General features: G+C 43.2%; 1 protein-coding gene across 2 annotated transcripts; it reads left to right on the forward strand.

The window, feature by feature from the left end:
• The first annotated feature begins 761 nt into the window (after positions 1-761).
• Positions 762-23,195, forward strand: LOC124035903 (gamma-butyrobetaine dioxygenase-like). Of its 2 annotated transcripts, none has more exons than XM_046349781.1 (8): positions 762-878; positions 2,039-2,478; positions 4,795-4,909; positions 11,989-12,187; positions 19,177-19,282; positions 19,436-19,632; positions 20,811-20,977; positions 21,233-23,195. In XM_046349781.1, the coding sequence occupies exons 2-8, from the start codon at positions 2,053-2,055 to the stop codon at positions 21,391-21,393; spliced, it is 1,371 nt and encodes a 456-aa protein (XP_046205737.1). In that variant the 5' UTR covers positions 762-878; positions 2,039-2,052; the 3' UTR covers positions 21,394-23,195. The 2 variants fall into 2 exon arrangements, with proteins under 2 accessions (XP_046205737.1, XP_046205738.1); XM_046349782.1 differs by having other exon boundaries at positions 784-878; positions 2,046-2,478.
• The last annotated feature ends 349 nt before the right edge of the window (positions 23,196-23,544 follow it).

Genomic DNA, 23,544 nt, shown 5'->3' on the forward strand with positions numbered 1-23,544 from the left:
AAAGTGCCCCGACATGCCCACCAAGAAGTGTGTTATTACACACACACCACTGTTTTCCCATTAGGAAGTAGCCTGTGTGCATTTGCTAGGAGGAGAGCCAGGCAAGAGGGAGGAATAGCCTAGAATTGCTGGAAATGATACCTGAAGACTTGTGTTAGCTCCCAGATCAAATGCCTAGGCTTTTGCTCAGCGGACTAAAGCATGTTCTCTTGCAGAATTACACTACTCGTGTGGTAACAGTTAATCATCTAGCACTTTCATAAAATAATTAAACACAAATGTAAACTACCTGGCAACAAGTTGTATCGGAAGATAATTAGTATTCTATTACAATGTAGCTATTATTGTTTAAAGTATTTTCTAAGTCAATACCGGGTAAGTAACAGACAGTATTAAGAAAATAATTAGAATACTGTCACTCTCCACTAACAGGGTTCTGAGTAGTGTGAATATAATTTTAAGCAGGTGTTGCACACAGTTCCAGACCACAGGCTAGTTTAATTCAACCGGTTACTGACCAACTACACTGGACAAGTCCAAACTGACACAACTGAAAATCTGAGGTAAGAGATTGCATATTGAGATCTGCCATATTCTGTAATATGCAAACCGAGTGGGAGAATGATTAATAGCTATTGTAATTGTGATCGACTTCCTAAATTCCCAACCTTGATATTGGGACACAATAATCCTGGTGTGTTGATGTCATGTCAGCAAAGTTCACTGACTCAAAATCTCTGACGCCTCCACGACAGTGGTTATGTCATTCACCCACGTGCTAACCTTTCCCCTAGTTTGACAGTCGGCACTGCAATTTTGATAGACGCTTCGTTGACAAAGAACATTCAAAAGTTTAGAAGCCTACCAAAATAATACAGGTACATCCATTTTTCATACTTTTTTTTTAGATACTACATATTGTAATGTTGCCGGTAAATATAGCATGTGTTGTCACTGGAATGTCTGGCTGCGTAGTGAAAGCAAGGTAACGTTAAATAAGTTATACAGTAACGTTAGCTCGCTGTCTCCACGTAAATGTATGGGATATATGCTAGCTAGTTCGCTAAAAACACTGGATTTTCGTAAAACATTCAATTAATATCAGCAAGCGAGCGTCCAATGTCAATTATTTTGTCATTGGAGGCTAAATTAAATGGTAATAGTAGCTGGCTAAGGTAACGTTAGCTAGTAGTAGAACGAGAGCTAGCCTGGGCAGATAGCTACAGTAACCTAGCCAAGTAGTTCATACTCTTATAAGTACACATTGTTTAAAATATATATATATATATTGTTTGTAAGGTTTCTCAAAGTACGGAATAACAAAAAATAAGGCGATATATTATATATATTAGCCTTTTTTCTAAGTCTGTGTTGCGAGCTGCTTCCGGGACGCTTGCCCATGTATTGACCTTTCACCTAGTTTCCAAAGCGGAAACATGCAAAGTATCACAGAACAGTATTATAACAACTACAACAACAATTGTATCGCGCAATGTTGTGGTTTCCACTAGATAGCACAGCCACAACGTCAAAAATGGTCTATATCGTAAAAAGCACGTTTTTTTGTTAGCATTGTGTTTTTAAGGTTAGGGTAATGTTTAAAATCACATTTAAGAAGATAAGTTGTAGAAATGGTCCGGGTTTTTGACTTTGGCTTTGGTGTCTAGGGACAAGCCAATGTTGCCGCGCTTGTAAATAGCAAATGAAAGCAATTTTGGATACAAAAAAATGTAAGGTCCTGTTCTCCTCATCAGTGTGGTAGCAAGGTGCAATTAGTATTATTACACCTTTAGCCTCAAACTAGCCTATTTTAAATTTAACTTTTTTAAAAACATCTCAATTCAATTTATGGTGAAATATGCCTAGATAATACAATACATTTAAAACAATAATTCAAAAATAACTTTTAAAAAACAACAAGTAATACATGCCTACATGTGTCTTGACCTGTACTCTTATTAACCGTTGGAATATTTATGATGACTTGGATCCCAGTGTGTACTGTCCTTTCCAATAACCCTTCTGCTCTCATTTGGAGGTCCCAGTTCGAGGATGTGGACGACCACTATAGCACGATGTACCCTGCCGACCATGCTCAAGCGAAGCTCTGTCTTGGCTTGCCATACCTTGAGGGCTGGGGGTAGGCCTGGTTGGGCAGCTGCCATCTCCTCATCTCCTTCTCTTCACCTGACCTGGAGGCAGCTCCGTGGGCACGGGACCCAGGCACCCTCCCCGCTCCCTTCCAACGCCCTGGGGGACAGCCCTGGGGTGAGGCAGGTCCGGGCCCTGGAGCAGGAAAGGCTGCTGGAGGTTGAGTGGGAGGGCAGCGGACAGAGCCTGTACCCATACACATGGCTTAGGGACAACTGTCAATGCCCACTGTGTACCCTGCAGTCAGCCCAGGCTCGCAGCTTGCTGCTCTCCCAGCTGGACATCCACACTGGGGTCGACCGGGTGCAGGTCACTGACAACAACAAGGTAACATATCTTGGATGAACTTATCTTTCCTCAATTTAACCATAAGGAGCGAAATGTAAAACAGACCTTATATCCATGTCAATCTAATGGCACTCATCCTACTCCACTTAAGTTAATTTATACTGAACAAAAATATAAACGCAACAATTTCAAAGATTTACAGTTCAGATTTTTTTTTTTATTGAACTAGGCAATGACGGCCTACCCTGACCAAACCCTAACACGGACTATGAAAATAACACATAAGGAATCATGTAGTAACCAACAAAGTGTTATACAAAATATATTTTAGATTTGAGATTCTTCAAAGTAGCCACCCTTTGCCTTTATGACAGTTTTGCACACTCTTGGCATTCTCTCAACCAGCTTCATGGAATCCATTTAAATTAACTTAACTTTTAACAAGGCACACCTGTAAATTTGTGGAATTTCTTTCCGTAATGCTTTTGAGCCAATCTGTTGTGTTGTGACGAAGTAGTGGTGGTATACAGAAGATAGCCCTATTTGGTAAAAGACCAAGTCCATATTATGGCAAGAATAGCTCAAATAAGCAAAGAGAAATAACTGTCCATCATTACTTTAAGACATGAAGGTCTGTCAATCTGGAAAAGTTCAAGAACTTTGAAAGTTTCTTCAAGTGCATTCTCAAAAATCATAAAGCGCTATGATGAAACTGGCTTTCATCAGGAAAGGAAGACCCAGAGTTACCTCTGCTGCAGAGGAAAAGTTCATTTGATTTACCAGCCCCAGAAATTGCAGCCCAAATAAGTGCTTCACAGAGTTCAAGTAACAGACACATCAACTGTTCAGAGGAGACTGCGTGAATCAGGCCTTCATGGTCTAATTGCTGCAAATAAACCACTACTAAAGGAAACCAATAAGAAGAAGAGACTTGCCAAGGGCCAAGAAACACGAGCCATGGACATTAGACCGGTGGAAAACTGCCCTTTGGTCTGATGAGTTCAAATTTGTCTTTGTGAGACGCAGAGTAGGTGAACGGATGACCTCCGCATGTGAGGTTCCCACGTGAAGCATGGAGGTGTGATGGTGTGGGGGTGCTTTGCTGGTGACACTGTCAGTGATTTTTATTTAGAATTCAAGGCGCACTTAACCAGCATGGCTACCACAGCATTATGCAGCGATATGTCATCCCGTCTGGTTTGTGCTTAGTGGGACTATCATTTGTTTTTCAACAGGATAAAATATATTTTGATTAGATTTTTTTGGTTACTACATGATTCCATGTGTGTTATTTCATAGTTTTGATGTAGTCACTATTATTCTACTATGTAGAAAATAAAGAAAACCCTGGAATGAGAATGTGTGTCCAAACTTTTGACTGGTACTGTAGATATGATTCTGTTGGTCACAGATACCTTAAAAAAAGGTAGGCGCATGGATAGGAAAACCAGTCAGTATCTGATGTGACCACCATTTGTCTCATGCAGCGTGACACATCTCCTTCTCATAGAGTTGATCAGGCTGTTGATTGTGGAGTGTTGTCCCACTCCTCTTCAATGGCTGTACAAAGATGCTGGATATTGGCGGCACACGCTGTCGTACGCGTGATCCAGAGCATCTCAAACATGTTCAATGGGTGACATGTCTGGTAAGTATGCAGGCCATGGAAGAACTGGGACATTTTCAACTTCCAGGAATTGTGTACAGATCCTTGTGGCATCGGGCCATGCATTATCATTCTGAAACATGAGGTAATGGCAGCGGATAAATGGCACGACAATGGGCCTCAGAATCGCGTCACTGTATCTCTGTGCATTCAAATTGCCATTGATAAAATGCAATCGTGTTGTCCGTAGCTTATGCCTGCCCATACTATAACCCCACTGCAACCATGGGGCACTCGGGTTCACAAAGACGACATCAGTAAACCTCTCGCCCACACAGCGCCACGTGGTTTGCGGTTGTGAGGCCGGTTGGACGTACTGCCAAATTCTTTAAAACGACGTTGGAGTGAGGTATGATCGAGAAATTAACATTATATTCTCTGACAAAGCTGCACATTTTAGAGTGGCCTTTCATTGTCCCCAAGGTGCACCTGTGTAATGATCATGCTGTTTAGTCAGCTTCAATGCCACACCTGTCAGGTGGACGGATTATCTTGGCAAAGGAGAAATGCTCACTAATAGGGATGTAAACCAATTTGTGCACATCATTTGAGAGAGGTGCAAGTGGGGACACTTCCAGCTGAGGAGCAAGTTTCACACATCCCCATGTGCTACACTAGTGTGAGCTTCCTTTGGGAAAGGTTTGGGATTCTCACGCAAACCCTTAACCAACCTCTGTGGTTGTCCTCAGGTGTCCATAGTGTGGCCGGACCAGCACACCAGCGAGTTTGACCCAGAATGGCTGAGGAAACGGTGCTTCTCTCCTGCTGCCAGACAAGCTCTACAAGAGGAGCTCTTCCTAAACGGTAAGACGATTATGCCAAGAACTGCTATATGGCAATTTCCCCACTGTCGCTGAAAGTAGATATTCTGGAATAAATCAGGATAAATCATTTAAAAATACATCATTATTGAATTTGATCCAATCCCAAACTGGTAGGGCCTACATAGTTTCATAGCTCCTAGTTTGTGTTAAGCATGTGTCTCTGTTTATTGAAATTCACTGCTACAGTACACACACACACACACACACACACACACACACACACACACACACACACACACACACACACACACACACACACACACACACACACACACACACACACACACACACACACACACACACACACACACACACACACACGAACACACGAACACACACACACACGAACACACACACACACGAACACACACACACACACACGAACACACACACACACGAACACACAATGCCAATTCACCCATGCTGACAGTGTCCATTCTATTTTTGTCTAGTCTAACAGTAGCTGACTGCTACAGTGCTCTGAAGACCCATGAGATAAATGCTTTTTGTTATTGAAAATGTCCCTGAAGAATTTATCTGAAAAAAAGTAAGATTCTGTGCCCTCATACAGTACTTAAACCAAGCATCCCTGTTGTGCAAATTCCAATGTTACTTTTTGATTGACATTTTTCTTTGTGCCACACTAACTGAATTTTCAGTTCTTTAAAACAACTTATGCTACAGGCCACAAGTACTTTAGAAAACATTATTGATACCAATAAGCGTTATTTACTGTATATCAGTATCTAAATTGCCAGCTGGTTAGCTAAGTGTTGAGCACAGACTGTTAAACCTGAGTATGTGTAACATCCAAGAATACATTTCATGCACCACAAGCCGTGTCGTAATTAAAAATCCTTCTTTAACCCGTCTTCTCCCCTTCATTGATTGAAGTGGATTTAACAAGTGACATCAATAATGGATCATCGCATTCACCTGGTCAGTCTACTGTATGTCGTGAAAAGAGCAGTGGGCAAGGCAGTAATGAAGGTGAAATGAAGGCTGGAGCTGCACTTCAACTGAGGAGAGACTAGATGGTGTTTCCACACGTGGTCCTGAAGGATCCACAGGTTTCAGTGGCTCCTGCTTTGTTTCCACTCTAGAGTGATTTAAAGTCAGTGTGTGTGTATAGCAACCTTCCCACTCCCCCTTCCTTCTCTCCTTTAGTACCTGTGTAAGAGGTCCCACCCCCCACACACACACACACACTTTGTAAGTGCAGGGTATTTGTTCTTCAACTGTTGTTAGCTCAGCACCAGGAGTGCTCCTACCAGACAGAGTTTAGCTCATGTTCTGTCTGGCTCTGTCTCTCACACACACGCACACACACACACGCGCACCAGCCCCCTTGTCTCTGGGTTTAATTATATCCTCCTGAGGTCTGGTCTGAAATTCCTCCTGCCAAAAACCCTGGAAAAGTTTACGCTTTTAGATGGATGGATGGTGAAACAATGTTCACATCTGGAAGTTTTGTTACTCAAGTTTTGTTCACATCCCTACTTAGCTCCCTATAGGCCCCACTCTCTTTTTCTCTCTCTCCCTCTCTCTCTCTAACTCTCTATTTCACTCTCTATTTCACTCACAGACAGACCTAGTTTGGAATATATGTATGTTTTCCTTTTTCCCCAGAAGACCGGTAAGATTGTCAAAGTGTAGCACACGCGGGAGATGCCGAGGTTAATATGATAATATGAGCTGTGGGGGTGTTACTCAGACTGAATCACCCCTCACTTGTTTTTTGCCTTTTGGTGTTTGTAGGAATTAGGAGTTTCCCCCTAAGCATTTACTTTAAAAAACTAAAAACATTTATATTTCATTTATTTACACAGCATGGAAATGGACCACATGCCTCCAATCATTTCTAATTATATGGGGTTCCCCAGACTCTGCTGCTGCTGTGAAAGTGTGCAGCCTGTCAATCTCTAGCCCAGAGGATGTCGCTTTCACACATGTAGACCAGACTACATCACTGAGGTATGCAGTGGCCGTATGTGAAATGGCTTAATAACTTGAGACCTTCGGCAAGGTGTGGAGTCTGTGTGCAGTCATGTTCAACCCCCCCCCCCTCTGCCTCTGCCATATGAAATACTAATTAAAGGGAAGCTGAATGGAAGTGGATGTTTAGAGACACCGTTTTTAAGCCAAACTCAACTCGTTGAACCAAATCGCCCTGTTGTTTATCCAGCCCATGCAACTGAGGGGACCTTGTTCCGACCAGTCTTGGATTTAAATAGTAAGCTATTTGGCATTGTCGAGCCTGCCTCGAGTGCCAGGCGAGTGGGGTTTGCACTTATATTTCAATTATTTCAAGTACTGTTTTTAAACCCAGCTCTGGTTCTGACCTCACTTATATCGTCTAGGCTAGAGCTTGAAGCCATAGTGTGTATAGTATACAAGCAAACACTCAAAGACTTGTTTTGTGCACAGGGAGATTGGAATCTACAAGGAGTGTTTGTCATCATGATATTTGTTAGTGTTTACACTTCCTGCGTACTTTGAGCCTTTTACCTACCGTGAGGTGACGAAGCAGTGTTGGCTGGCTTATCCAAGAGGCCACAGTCGTTTCTCACACATCTTCCTCTGGACTCTTCTCTACCGACTGCTACAGAGGGTAGTGAGTACGGCCCAGGACATCACTGGGGCCAAGCTTCCTGCCATCCAGGACCTCTATAGCAGGCGGTGTCAGTGGAAGGCCCGCAAAAATTGTCAGACTCCAGCCACCATAGTCATAGACTGTTCTCTCCGCTACCGGATCGCCAAGTCTAGGTCCAAAATAGTTAACAGCTTCTAACCCCAAGCCATAAGACTCCTGAACAGCTAATCAAATGGCTACCCAGACTATATGCATTGCCCTCCCCTCTTTTACGCTGCTGCTTCTCTCTGTTTATTATCTATGCATAGCCACTTTAACTCTACCCATGTACATATTACCTCGACTAACTGGTGCCCTCGCACATGGATACTGGCACCTCCTGTATGTAGCCTCTCTATTGTTATTTTACTGCTGCTCTTTAATTATTTTTTTACTTTTATTTATCTATTTTTTACTTAACACTTATTTTTCTTAAAACTGGATTGTTGGTTAAAGGCTTGTAAGTAAGCATTTCACTGTAAGGTTGTATTCGGCGCATGTGGCATAAGATTTGATTTGAAATGTGTCAACACCTTTACTCACGGTCTGCTTGGTCACTACCATAGTGCCTACTGAGTCACTCTCTTCCCTGCGGTGCAGATTTAGGATCAACTCGCCATGCATCAGTTTAAAGCATCCTTTCATGAGATAAACAGGCCTAATCTGACTCTGGGCCAGTTGTTAGTGGTATAATGAGATAGATATTTAAGACTGTCCCTGTTTGGCCACCAAGGAATGGAACATTCTGATCTGATGTAGTTTTAGCAAGCAAGCCATGTTTGTAAATCGTAATAAAATAGGATAGAATTCTTTCTCACTTTTTAATGAAGACCTAATTGATAACTAGCTTGGCTTAGAGATGAACACAAGTATGAATATAAAATAAAAAAGTCACTTAACGGCATAGATATTGCATTCACTAGGTTTGCTGTCTAAAGTACTCTCATCAGCTCACTTGATTGGTTCCCGCTCATCCAAACAGCAGCTGATATGTCTTTCCTTTGACTTAATGGGAGTCTGTGTCTTCCTTGACTCATCTGGCATGAATTTAGACTCCCTCTGAACCTACGGGCTCTTGTGGCCGATACGTGAGAACACATCAGTTTGAAAAAAAACCCCAAGGCTCCTAAAAACATAGCTGTACCGGTGCATCAATGGAAAAACACACATATTTCCCCCAAACCTCACCATTTCCATGTACACACACTGGTTTATCGATTTAGGAAGATGAATCTCTCCCGCTGAGCACATGCGCACGCACACACACACAGCGCCACACACGCACAGACAAACACAGACACACACACTTGGATGCGTATGGTATGTTTCGGTGGATGTGTAACCAGGCCAGCACAGCACAGCTCAGTTCAGCTTTACTGCTCAGGAGAATGATAAGGATATTAAAGATCTGAATGGATTCAATAGGTGTAAGCAACCTGGGGAAATTCCATCCAGTCCATCTGAGGGTTAGGTTGCGCTATAACAAGAGGGGAAAGCTATTATTTCTGACTCCTATCCAAGTCTTCCAGATCTATAAAAAGCACTATGGGGTCGAGGTAGGGATTAGGGGGTCGGTTTGGAATTGGTCACAAGACTCCTTATTAAAGCTGAGAAGGCAGAGGTGGTTCTGTTGTGCAGGTTTCTCCATTAAACAGAGAAAGGTTAGTTTGTTGTATTGGATGGAGGGTGGGAAGCGTTTTCCAGAGAAGGACTAGCTGTGCCACGTCAGTTTAAGACACAGGCTCTTTGTAAATGGGACTTCAACAGCTACAATGTAGCGACCTGCGTGTGTGTGTGTGTGTGGCTGTGTGTTTATGCGACTTCACTTCTCACATGATTGGATACAGGATTGTGTATTTTGCGGGAAACCTCCGTATTCAACTAGGTAACATTTCTCTGGCTGATTATAACACCCAATTCCATTCATCTAAAATTTCCGTACAGCTGCAGGCTTGTCCTGATAATTGTAGTGGGCACACTCACTGGCATCAGCCCCCTTTGCAGTGAAAGCACTGATGAATGCCACCATGTTTGTGAAGGCCTTTACCACATACAATATGGCGTCTAAATACCTCCAGTCGAAAAGAACTGAACTCCACAGTTGACCGTGTGAGGAAGTTGATCTAGTGTAATTGAATTGTGAAAGACCACGCTTACACACAGAGCAGCTTTTTGGGGAACTCCACAACGAGAGAGAAGGAGTTCCTCGTCTGGGAAAGCCACAGCAGACCAACGGAAGGGAGGAAAGGAATTACAAATACACACTCCCATCAAACAGACAGATAACACGTACATACACAAGCATAACAGTGTCACATTTAAAACTCCTGCGTTCTTCGACACATACGTACTAGGCACTAGCTCTCTCTCAAGCAAACACACACAGCCTGCCATTGTATCTCTGTTAAACATGGCTGGAAACTATGCAAGAGTCAGAGAGACTAATCGCTGATTGGCTTGGTGGACTAACGTTACACGTTCCAGGAAATCAGAGCAGCGATTTTTGCGCTTGGTGAGAATTTGAGTGTCGAGCATTACACACCAATAACCAAGCAGAACGTTCTGGGCCCTGCACCATCTGAACCCTTCCGGCCCGGGCCCACTGCCCAGCCAGCCGCTCTCTTATCCCATCCATCACCCACTAAAGGGCCTACCCGGGTTTAGAGCGCTCTCTGCTCGGACTCTCTCTCTGCTCCTTTCCACTCTCCATTTTCTCTCGCTTTTTTCTCTGTCTCCATGTGTCTCTCCTTTCCTATTTTTTTCCTCTCTCCTTTACTCTCCCTCTCTACAATTTTTTTCTTGGCCCTCAAGGATTGAAATCAGTTTGTTCAAAACATAATGGTACTCGGTTTAAAACATAACAGTGAAGGTAGTTAATACATACTGATCTGGAGTCAATCAGTGATGTTAGCCGAACAAGTTTACCAGACAAGAAAATGTAAATTTACAGGGGGAAGGCCAGTTCAGCCAAAACTCCTAATTCGATACGACATGCTTTTACCTCTGCTGTTATGGCTTACTCTGTCATATGTGATATCCAGAACCTCAGGGCTCTATCCCTGAAGCACCGTTCTGCCTCCTAGCCAAGAACTTTATGTCCCCCTTTGTGTGCAGATACATACCGGCTGGTCAAATGGTGCCTATGGGCTCGTCTGATTTCATGGAACTACTTGTAACATTGGAAGGAACTAGCCTTTATTCTAGAAGTTCCTCATACTTCAACCTTCTCTTTTTGTCGGTGACCCTCACGAATAGCCAGCCTTTAATAAAGATCTTATTTCCCTTCCAAAAATATTTCAACCCTCTTCATTTACAGAGTTTGGATTGGGGGGGGTTCTTGACTTTTTGACAGAGTGTTGTTTGGGAGATGACGGCGTGAAAGGAGAGGTAACCTGCTGTGGGTTAAGTCCTCAGTATCAGTGAAAGAAATCAATGTATCTCGACGACTCACTGTTGCAGGTGAAAAGGGTCAGGATCATCCCCCAGAGTGACAATCAAGCTGCAGCATATTCCTGCAAAGCCCCTAGACACATAGAGACTCCATGTGTTACCATAGCTGTACTCACAGCAAAGCTGCAAAGTCGAGCTTTCTGACATCTGACTTGGATTTTTTCCCCACTTAATCCTGATGAATTGCTACTGAAGAGGGTTGTTGTACCCCCCCCTAACACTAACACGCTAACACAGCCACACACACTAACTGAGCTCATGCCACTGGATAGACACTCTATGGAAAAAGGGCTGGAGCCAGCTTGGTGCAAAGCGAAGTAGTGGGAGGCTTTTTCCACTGCTGTCAGTCAAGACATGCACTCTTCTCACCCCTTTCTCCCCCTTTCCTCCTCACAGAGTATTCAACCATATCGAGCTGGCCTCCCTCCCTCCTATCCCTTGGAGGAAACGTTTCATGGACACACAGACACATTACATACAGGCAGTACAGACTGTGGCCGGGAGCATTACACATATTGTTGTTAGAGTCCATTGTTCATTGACAGGCTGTGGTGTCTGTCCATATGGTTATGACAACCTGAGCTGTCCTGAAACCAAGGCAATCAAACCAGGACATTCTATTCTGTCCCCGACCTGCACCCCAGGCAGTTCAATCACTGCACAGAGCAGAAACTGTCAGTTGTCAATATTGGTAGAAAATGGCTGAAATTTTAATCTCTAGAGTTAAAGTTGCACTCTCTATGCATTGCAAAATTCTGACAAGGCAAAATTCTGGAACTTTACCAGATTTTTCAGAAATCCTTCTTCGAGGATTTTCAGTTGAAGGATTCCCTTCCAGCGTATTCCCTTCTGATTCTGGGGAGCCTCCATCTGGAATTTCTGAAAAACCTGGGAACTTTGACAGGACGGTATGATACAGACCATACAGGATGATACAATACTTTAATGAAGTGCATCTATCTCCTTGGCTCTCTCAGAGCGTACGTACTGGGACTCAGAGCTGCGGATCCCCACGGCCAACTTCGAGGAGGTTCTCCACGACGACAAGGCCGCCCTGGCCTGGCTGCTGGCTCTACGCCGCGTGGGCATTGTCTACCTGAAGGGGGCGCCGGTGGAGCAGGGTCAGGTGGCCCGACTCAGCCAGAGGATCGGATACCTCCGACTGACGTTCTATGGGTGAGAAACCATGCCCTCTGACCTTATTAGTGTCATATACTCTTAAACCTAACCACGGTAATATAATTTCTAAAAGCTCTGCATTATCCACACAGCTTTATATTTCCATCGCAGTAGATTTACTAGGGTGCGTTTGTTGAACTTTGCCATCATGTCCGATTTTTTTCCTAAACATCCTAATTATAGAAACCATTGCTACTCTCAGCTATCCGCTCCTTTGTATACTGAGGATAACATGGGCAGCCTGGTAAAACCAGACTGAACGCTACACTTTCCTTTTGTAATCCGTAATATTTTTCAAGCACTGCCACATCCGATGAGCGTCAGAGCCGGTGTAGTAAGACCGGTGACTGAGGTGGTATACTCCTCAATGCCATTGGATGAATCCCGGAACATATTCCAGTCTGTGCTAGCAAAACAGTCCTGTAGTGTAGCATCCGCGTCATCTGACCACTTCTGTATTGAGCGAGTCATTGGTACTTTTTGCATGTAAGCAGGAATCAGGAGAATAGAATTATGGTCAGATTTTCCAACTGGAGGGCGAGGGAGAGCTTTGTATACGTCTCTGTGTGTGGAGTAAAGGTTGTCCAGAGTTGTTGTTTTTTTGTCTTTGGTTGCACATGCGACATGCTGGTAGAAATTAGGTAAAACAGATTTAAGGTTGCCTGTATTAAAGTCCCCGGCCACTAGGAGTGCCGCTTCTCGATGAGCATTTTCTTGTTTGCTTATGGCCTTATACAGCTCGTTGAGTGAAGCCTTAATGCTAGCATCGGTTTGTGGTGGTAAATAGATGGCTACGAATAATATAGATGAGAAAGTAGATAGTGTGGTCTACAGCTTATCAGGAGGTATTCTACCTCAGGCGTGCAATACCTCGTGACTTCGTTAATATTAGACATCGTACACCAGCAGTTATTGACAAATAGGCACACACCCCCGCCCCTCGTCTTACCAGACGTAGCTGCTCTGTTCTGCCGATGCACAGAGAAGCCAGCCAGCTCTATATTATCCGTGTCGTTGTTCAGCCACGTCTCGGTGAAACATAAGATATTACAGTTTAATGTTCCGTTGGTAGGATAGTCTTAATTGTAGATCATCCAGTTTGATTGCACGTTGGCCAATAATCAAAGCTGAGGTTGGAACAACAAGCATCCCACAGCCAGCAGTTAAGCCCAGGTCGGTCGGTGGAAGCTAACAGCTGCGAACCAAAGCAAGAGACATGTCATTAAAGAAGCTGCAGTTTTTGTTTATTTAAAAAAAAGAATCTGCAGTATTTATGTCTTCCACAAATAACAACCCAAGAGACACAACAAAATACCAGGGCACATATTTGCATATATTTGAGCACAGAGACTCCATGCCAAGAGCAAAGAAGAGACTTAGTATAATTGTTATTCATCACCTGGATTTGGTCTTATGAAGCAACATTTTTAATTTTTTTTAATTTTTTACATTGGATAAAAGTAGAGACCCAGTGCAACAAAATGGTATATCATACACAGCATTTTTGAGGAACAATGGGAAAGTAATTCTGCTTTGAAAGTTGATACACTCACTTTTGAGAAAAGGGCCTTTTGAATGTTTTGGTACCTACTGGAGAGCTCTCCTTTGTCTACACCAGTAGTTCCCAAACTTTTTATAGTCCCGTACCCCTTCAAACATCCACCTCCAGCTGCGTACCCCCTCTAGCACCAGGGTCAGCACACTCTCAAATGTAGTTTTTTTGCCATCATTGTAAGCCTGCCACACACACACTATACGATACATTTATTAAACATAAGAATGAGTGTGAGTTTTTGTCACAACCCGGCTGACAAAGAGCTCTTATAGGACCAATGCACAAATAATAATAAAATAATCAATAATTTTGCTCTTTATTTCACCATCTTACATATAAAACCTTGTGAATAACTCACCACAGGTTAATGAGAAGGGTGTGCTTGAAAGGATGCACATAACTCTGCAAGGTTGGGTTGTATTGGAGAGTCTCAGTTTTAAATCATTTTCCATATTTAGTTTTCATGCTTGTGAAGGCCGAGAATCCACTCTCACATAGGTACCTGGTTGCAAAGGGAATCAGTGTCTTAACAGCGCGATGTGCCAAGGCAATAAACTCTGAGCGCAGCCCAATCGATAAATCTGGCAGTGGCTTTGATTAAATTCAATTTTCACAGAACCGCTTGTTGCAATTTCGATGACGCTCTCTTGTTCAGATATCGGTAAGTGGACTGGAGGCTGGGCATGAAAGGGATAACGAATCCAGTTGTTTGTGTCATCCATTTTGGGAAAGTACCTGAGTAATTGCGCACCCAACTCACTCAGGTGCTTCGCTATATCACATTTGACATTGTCCATAAGCTTGAGTTTATTTGCACACAAAAAAATCATACAATGATGGAAAGACCTGTGTGTTGTCCTTGTTAATGCAGACAGAGAAGAGCTCCAACTTCTTAATCATAGCCTCAATTTTGTCCAACACATTGAATATAGTTGTGGACAGTCCCTGTAATCCTTGATTGATTATTCAGACGAGAAAAAACATCACCCAGATAGACCAGTCGTGTGAGAAACTCGTCATCATGCAAGCGGTCAGACAAGTGAAAATTATGGGCAGTAAAGAGAACTTTAAGCTTGTCTCTCAATTAAAAAATGAGTCAATACTTTGCCCCTTGATAACCAGTGCACTTCTGCATGTTGTAAAAGCGTTACTTGGTCGCTGCCCATATCATTGCATAGTGCATGGCTTGCACACGCTTTACCACTCCACTATGTCTTCCTGTCATGGCATTTGCACCATTAGTACAGATACCAACATGAGCAACAGCTACGTTTGGCTACATACAATCCGTTAGTGGAATTCCCGCGAGAGAGTAATGGTTAATGTGATTGGATGTTCATTATTTGACTACGCTACCTGTATTTATTAACATTGTGTTGTAATTTTGCTGAACACTAGATGGGCTACTCAGACGAGAAAAAAGCCTCACCCAAATGTATATGAATGGAATAAAAAAAAAGAAGTTTTATTTAATGCAAATTTGTATTTTTATTTTGCGTACCCATGACGACATTGCCCGTTTGGGAATACTTGGTCTACACCCATTCAGCATTGTTCACACCCTCTTAAGCCAGCCCAACACATCTCGTTAAGGATTCACATGAGGTCATGTGCTAAACCGTGAGTAGTGTAGTGAAGATTAAGACTAAAAGTGGTAGTAGCCTACAATAAGGAAAGAGTCCAGGTAAACAGAAAGTGTCCAGGTGCTAAAAATATTTGATAAATATTAGGTGACACTTACCCAGACACACTAGTCTACATTGATGTGAAATAAATGCTACAACCCCCAGCCACATCCAGTGGTGGAAAAAGTACTACATTGTCATACTTGAGTAAAAGTATAAATCATTTCAAATTCCTTATATTAAACCAGATGTTTTTTTAAATTATTGACAGATAGCCAGGGGCACACTCCAACACTCAGACATAATTTACAAACGAAGCAGTTCTGTTTAGTGAGTCTGCCAGATCAGATGCAGTAGGGATATTCTCTTGATAAGTGTGTGAATTGGACAATTTCCCTGTCAAAATGTAGCAAGTACTTTTGGATGTCAGAGACAATGAATGGAGTAAAAAGTACATTTAATTTTGGAATGTAGTGAAGTACAAGTTGCCAAAAATATAAATAGTAATGTAATGTACAGATACCACCAAAAAATACGTGCTTCTTAAGTACCACTGCCAAAGTGCCTTCACACCAGTACATTAACATACTTTATATACTGTTACACACGCACTTATCACATACAGTTGAAGTCGGAGGTTGACATACACCTTAGCCAAATACATTTAAACTCAGTTTTTCACAATTCCTTATATTTAATCCTAGTAAAAATTCCCTGTCTTAGGTCTGTTAAGATCACCACTTTATTTTAAGAATGTGAAATGTCAGAATAATAGTAGAGATAATGATTTATTTCAGCTTTTATAACTTTCATCAAGTTCCCAGTGGGTCAGAAATTTACATACACTCAATTAGTTTTTGGTAGCTTTGCCTTTAAATTGTTTAACTCGGGTCAAACCTTTACAACCGTCTACAACCCACACAAGTGGCTCAGGTAGTGCAACTCATCCAGGATGGCAGGATGGCACATCAATGCGAGCTGTGGCAAGGTTTGCTGTGTCTGTCAGCATAGTGTCCAGAGCATGGAGGCGCTACCAGGAGACAGGCCAGTACATCAGGAGACGTGGAGGAGGCCGTAGGAGGGTAACAACCCAGCAGCAGAACCGCTACGTCCGCCTTTGTGCAAGGAAGAGCAGGAGGAGCACTGCCAGAGCCCTGCAAAATGACCTCCAGCAGGCCACAAATGTGCATGTGTCTGCTCAAACGGTCAGAAACAGACTCCATGAGGGTGGTATGAGGGCCCGATGTCCACAGGTGGGGGTTGTGCTTACAGCCAGAGAACACCAAGATTGGCAAATTCGCCACTGGCGCCCTGTGCTCTTCACAGATGAAAGCAAGTTCACACTGAGCACATGTGACAGACGTTACAGAGTCTGGAGACGCCGTGGAGAACGTTCTGCTGCCTGCAACATCCTCCAGCATGACCGGTTTGGCGGTGGGTCAGTCATGGTGTGGGGTAGCGTGGGGTTTCTTTGGGGGGGCCGCACAGCCCTCCATGTGCTCGCCAGAGGTAGCCTGACTGCCATTAGGTACCGAGATGAGATCCTCAGACCTCTTGTGAGACCATATGCTGGTGCGGTTGGCCCTGGGTTCCTCCTAATGCAAGACAATGCTAGACCTCGTGTGGCTGGAGTGTGTCAGCAGTTCCTACAAGAGGAAGGCATTAATGCCATGGACTGGCCCGCCTGTTCCCCAGACCTGAATCCAATTGAGCACATCTGGGACATCATCCCATGTCATAATAAGAATATTTCATTCATTCAGATCTAGGATGTGTTATTTTAGTGTTGCCTTTTTGAGCAGTGTATAAAGCAGTGTATAAAGTGGCATTGTTTAAAGTGGCTACATCAAGATGGCAAGATGCAGTAGTTGGTATAGAGTACAGTATATACATATGAGATGAGTAATGTAGGGTATGTAAACATTATATGAAGTGGCATTGTTTAAAGTGGCTAGTGATACATTTATTACAATTTTTCCAGTGGCTGGAGTTGAGTCAGCATGTTGGCAGCAGCCACTCAATGTTAGTGATGGCTGTTTAACAGTCTGATGGCCCTGAGATAGAAGCTGTTTTTCAGTCTCTCGGTCCCACCTGTACTGACCTCGCCTTCTGGATGACAGTGGGGTGAACAGGCAGTGGCTTGGGTGGTGCAGGTGTCCTGGAGGGCAGTTAGTTTGCCTCCGGTGATGCGTTGTGCAGACCTCTCTACCCTCTGGAGAGCCGTATGGTTATGGGCGGAGCAGTTGCCGTACCAGGCAGTGATACAGCTCGACAGGATGCTCTCAATTGTGCATCTGTAAAAGTTTGAGTGTTTTTGGTGACAAGCCAAATTTCTTCAGCCTCCTGAGGTTGAAGAGGTGCTGCTGTTTCCAGTCACCTTGCCCTGATTAAAAGCAGTGGTTCGTGCTTTCAGTTTCCCGCGAATGCTGCCATCAATCCACGGTTTCTGGTTGGGGAATGTTTTAATAGACTCTGTGGGTACGACATTGCTGATGCACTTGCTAATAAACCCGTTCACCAAATCAGCGTATTCATCGATGTTGTCGTTCCCCGCAATACGGAACATATCCCAGTCCACGTGATCAAAGTAATCTTGAAGCGTGGAATCTGATTTGTCATACCAGCTTTGAACAGACCTGAGCGCGGGAGCTTCCTGTTTTAATTTCTATCTATAGGCTGTAAGCAACAAAATGGAGTCGTGGTCAGCTTTTCCGAAAGGAGGGCGGGGGAGGGCCTTATATGCGTCGCGGAAGTTGGAATAATAATGGTCTAGGGTTTTGCCAGCCCTGGTTGCGCAAATGATATGCTGATAGAATTTTGGGAGCCGTGTTTTCAGATTAGCCTTGTTAAAATCCCCAGCTACAATAAATGCAGCCTCGGGATATGTGGTTTCCAGTTTACATAGAGTCAAATGAAGTTCGTTTAGGGCCATCGATGTGTCTGTTTGGGGGTGGGGGGGGGGGTGTATGCGGCTGTGATTCTCAAATTCTCTAAGAGAATTCTCTCGGTAGATAATGCGGTCGGCATCTGATTGTGAGGAATTCTAAGTCAGGTGAACAGAAGGACTTGAGTTCCTGTATGTTGTTATGATCACAGCATGGCACGATCGTCCTCCAGAAAGTAGTCCATCGCATCTTTTTCCCACTGACCTTTGTCGATAGCCCCTGATAAATTCAGGGCAGCAATGTTGAGAGCAGTAGCAACATATTTGCAGTTCTCCATGGCTAACGTTATATCTTTAGAAAAAATCTGCAGTAGAAAGGATTATCTGCATATAACGAGCAGCTAATTTTATAGACACAAGATGCTACACCACAGACCAATCTGAAACTCACCTCTCAGCATGTCCAGCCCACTCATTATCTCAGCCAATCATGGCTTGCGGGAAGGTTTCTGACTTTTTCTTTGGCTCAACCAACTAGACTCTTAATTTAACAACTTTCTTCGTATTTACAGATGACATGAAAGCTCACATGTTATAGAGAAGGCATTTCTGTCTGAAAACACATTTTGATTTTTAAAAAAATGTACGTTCAAACGGCTCTCCTGTGAAGTTGTGACTTGTGACATACGCCTAGTTTCCTGAATCGGGTCACAATTGACATACTATTTCAACAGTATCCATTTAACAAAATACTAGAAATGTAGGATGATGAGTAACTTTTTCCGTGTCCTGTTGCTCTCGAACCTTTTTAATGTTTCCAAAGAGAATGCCTTGGTCATTAGTGCTCAACACCTTTGTGATGATAATTAGTTAATAATCATTAATAATGGACCTTTCTCAACTTTTCTCATTCCTTTAACAGGCACACGTGGCAGGTGCAGGACAAATCCCAGGCTAACAACGTGGCCTACACCTCTGGCAAACTCAGTCTCCACACTGACTATCCAGCACTGCACTACCCACCTGGAGTGAGTAGACAGGATCCACCATCATGTTCATGAAATCTACATTAATCCTCTCCTTTCTCACTATCAGTCAGACACCTGAGTCATATAGATGTTTGTATCCTGTATGGGATGGCAGTTAGCAACGGTACTAATATCCTGTATGGCTGTTTGCAGGTGCAGTTCCTGCATTGCCTGAGCCAGGCTGGCGAGGGCGGGGAGAGTGAAGCGGTGGACGGCTTCCACATGGCAGATCAACTGAGGAGAGAAGACCCTGAGGCCTTCAGGACCCTCACCTCCCTGCGGGTGGACTTCACCGACACAGGGTCCGACTACTGCGACTTCATGGTGCAGTCCAAGAACCACATCATAGAGTGAGTGAGCGCCACACCATTAAAATACGCAAGACATGGATGCAATGGCTTGTTTTTCACACACATAAGAGCCATCACTCAGCTTACATATTAATATGACTTGACAGAGGTCAGTCTAGAACTGCTCCAGGTAGAACATGGACCAAAATACAGACAGTCACATTCTCAGGATTATCTTAAAGCTACATGGATGTGATTTAGGAGCTTGAAGGATATTTGTCGCCATCTGCTGCTCAGAATGTAAACTGCAGTATAAATGTATAATATACATCCTTCAACCAATGTTCACTCTAAGCTGTGCGCAGGCGCGCACCTCCCCTTGGACTGCTGCGCAGAATAAATATCAGCCTGCGCATTTCCATATATGGATCTGTGTCATTCACTTTGAACTGGACTGTGTTTACAGCGTGAGTGGTTGTGTGTAGATGTGTTTGTTTTGAGATCAAAGCAAGGGCTACATGTGCCACCTGTGCACATTGGTTCATATTCTTTGCTAGTTAGTGAGTTATTAGTCCAGTTATAGCTAATGTTTTGTCAACAATGGAGGAGTGGGTGCTTCCAACAAGAGCACAAAATGTGTGCATTTCTAGCCATCTTTGAAAAGCTAGTCAACTAATAATAATGAATTTTTTCAGTCACGTCCTTGTCTGAAGGATAAGTATCTAAACAGCTTAATATCAAGCCTTTTTTTCAAAAGTCTCATGGAATGTCGACCTACTTTGTACATCACACATTTGCTGCTGTTATGGGATGAATTTTTCTCCATTGTTTTTGATTTATGATCAAATAGCCACAGTAGCCTACTTGGCCACTGTTAAAACTGTAACTTAAAGCGGGTACAGCCTCAGTGTTCACCATAAACGCTCCCCGGAAGTTGCACAGAATGTTGCTCGGTGCCCAACATTTTTTGAGGGAACATAGCCTCTCATAGCCTCAACTGATGGGTAAAGAAGATGATTTTAAGTGAGCGAGCAAGGTCACTGTGGGAATTGTATATATACTGCTACTTATCGTATTTATACGATTGTATCAGATATGTACATCTGACACTTGACAACTGCTGAGTCTTATTATGCAACAAGATCTAGATGTCCAACATGCAATCTTTTTCATAGTTTTCCAAAGGTTGTCACACACCTACACTTACTAACAGTGGCACCCCTCCTCTCTCTGAACAGTGTTGACAGTGATGGGCGGGTGGTCCGGATCAATTACAATAATGCCACCAGGGACTCTGTGCTGGACCTCCCCCTGCACCAGGTCCAGGCCTTCTACAGCTCCCTCAAGGCCTACGTCCAGCTGATGATGCGACCAGAAAACATGCTCAGCTACAAGATGGAGCCTGGTTAGTGTGTGTGCATGAGTGTGCCCCTTCAACATTAGCAGTTAAAGTGAAGCTTCCCTGGATAAAAGTTGGCAATATGAATAGGATTGTATTTTAAAATATTGCAGAGATGGTAGACGTCTATGACTATTGGTTATCTTTTATGTGAAATACTAGCACTTAAGAGGTAGCCTGTTCGTTTAACTTTCATCTTGAAATATCTGTATAATATTGGTTGAGTACTGAGTCGGCATATCCCTCCACCTCCTCTTGCAGGCGACCTGGTCACTTTTGACAACTGGCGCCTGCTCCATGGGCGGAAGAGCTTTCAGAGCCACCCAGACCGGATGAGACACCTGGAGGGAGCCTACCTGGACTGGGACGAAGTCATGTCTCGCCTGCGGATACTCTTCAAGTCTGTCCACGGAGAGAGCTAGACCCGCCAATCCCCCAGAGCGAAGCCTCCTCCAAATATATAGAACCTCGTCAATCTACAACAGGGCTCTCCAACCCTGTTCCCGGAGAGCTACTGTCCCGTAGGTTTTCACTCCAACCCTAATCTAGTGCACCTGATTCTAATAATTAGCTCGTTGATAAGCTGAATGAATCAGTTTAGTTGCAACTGGGAGTGAAACCCTCCTGTAGGTTATCTCTCCATGAACAGGGTTGGAGAGCCCTGATCTACAGAATTTATGAGCATCCAAAAGAGGCAGAGGCTAATTGTCAAACGGGCTACCGCTACTCGTGTGTGGGTCAAGATGGCTGCCAGTCTTTTGAACAGAGTGACATGTGGGCAAAGTGCAAGAAGATGGGGGAAAAGGGTTGAGCACTTCCCTAAATGATAAACACTCCCCTTTATAAGTAGCATACCTACGAAGAATCTGTCTTTAACTGTATGAAGTTGGTAGACTATAGTGCCTTTGTTCCTAGGGTTGTGTAAGCGAACATATTGAGCTATTTTTCTAATCATGTGTTCTGCTGGTCAAAATGTTGTAGCACTTTACTACATCAACTTCTCAGTGTCTTAAGGGTGTCATAACAACAGGCGGTGATGACGTTTTTGACATTTTCTACCTCTTGTATCCAGTAGTATAGTTCAGTTTCAGCCATCTAACCTTAAGAAAAAAATAGTGTATAGCACTAGTATCAGCCCCAGAAATCAATCCTTTTTTTAGTACCTCTCTTTACAATAACTCTCCATATGTAAAATGTATGCACATGCAAGTTTGGATTAAAGCATCTGCTAAGGGATTAATCTAAATGTACAGAATGGTTACCTGGAGGAAATTGGGGTAGGGTCTTGCTTTTTCAATTTCAGTCAAGGGGAGGGTTTAGTATTTTTTTTGTTATCTAGTCCAGGGGGAGGGTCATGTAACGTGTAATTTCAATATTGATCGATGGTTTAGAATGAGTTAGTTTATTAGGCTACATTTTGATGTGTGCCGGATGCCGCCCCTTTTCTCTGATTCTCCCGCTGGGTGCTCAATATCAAGTGTGCATATAGACTCTTTAGTGTCGTCTCAATCAAATGATCCATAGCCTACGAAGTGCATGCTCAGAGAAGCACAGAGCAAAGTTATGTTTCTAAGATAGCTAATGATGGTGTAAATACAACTTGGCTGCATTACACACCGCAATGGATATTCCAACCTGGAGCCCCTGCCTGCTCTCAAAAACGTTTTTGTGTGCTGCCTAACCAATGGCTGTGTTGTGTAGGGCTACAGTTCTCAGGAGGCTTCTACAAATGTTTAAAAAAAAACAGTCTTGCGCATAGACGAGCCTATGTTCTGTTCCGTTTGAGAAGGAGAGCGCAACAATATGTTTCGAGTAATTTACATCGTGTTGCTGAAACTTGAAACAGCAGCCGTGGCACAATCAATCAGAAATAGACAGCTCATGGTGCTGAAAGTAGGATTCATTCATTTCAGCAGACTTTAACAAGAGAGCTTTGTGTTGGAACCTATATTCCTATTTAAGAAAGAGGTAGGTCTACATGTTTGATAGATGATATTAGGCAATAGAATGCTATATCCATATATTTGTCGCTTGTTCCTCCACCTGCTCTTTAAATATCCAACCTCCATGTCGATGACAGGCTGTTAAGTTATAATCAAGACTCGAATTGACGGGGTATGAAAGGGGATGCCATCCCACCTACCTTTATTAAAGAAAATGGCAAAAATCACAGACTTTTGTTCGCTTAAGATTTGGAATAAAATTAAAGTGATTTTTAACAGTGCCTTGGCCCGAGATGCTTTATGCTTGTTTCTAGAAACAAAAAATACTGGGGAAAGACATTACTCCATGCATATGGGAATATCATTGTTTCATTTCTTTGAAATTGAGGCCGAGATTCAACCTTCTTTAGCCCGAGAAGATATAACATAGACTTTGCTTGGGAAGTATTTTAATTCTGTCACTATCAATTGATTAAGCTATTCACTCTCTGTAGGCTAAAATAATGTTTAAACCCAGACAGCTTTTAGGGAAACACTTGACCTTCCCTCGTTGGGTTAAACATGGAAGAACAGAAGCCAGCAGTTCAGGCATACATGCGTCGGTAAGCCTACTCTGTCTGGGGTGGAAAG

This window comes from Oncorhynchus gorbuscha, linkage group LG05, assembly GCF_021184085.1.
Source record: "Oncorhynchus gorbuscha isolate QuinsamMale2020 ecotype Even-year linkage group LG05, OgorEven_v1.0, whole genome shotgun sequence".
In the NCBI taxonomy this organism is placed as follows: Eukaryota; Metazoa; Chordata; class Actinopteri; order Salmoniformes; family Salmonidae; genus Oncorhynchus; species Oncorhynchus gorbuscha.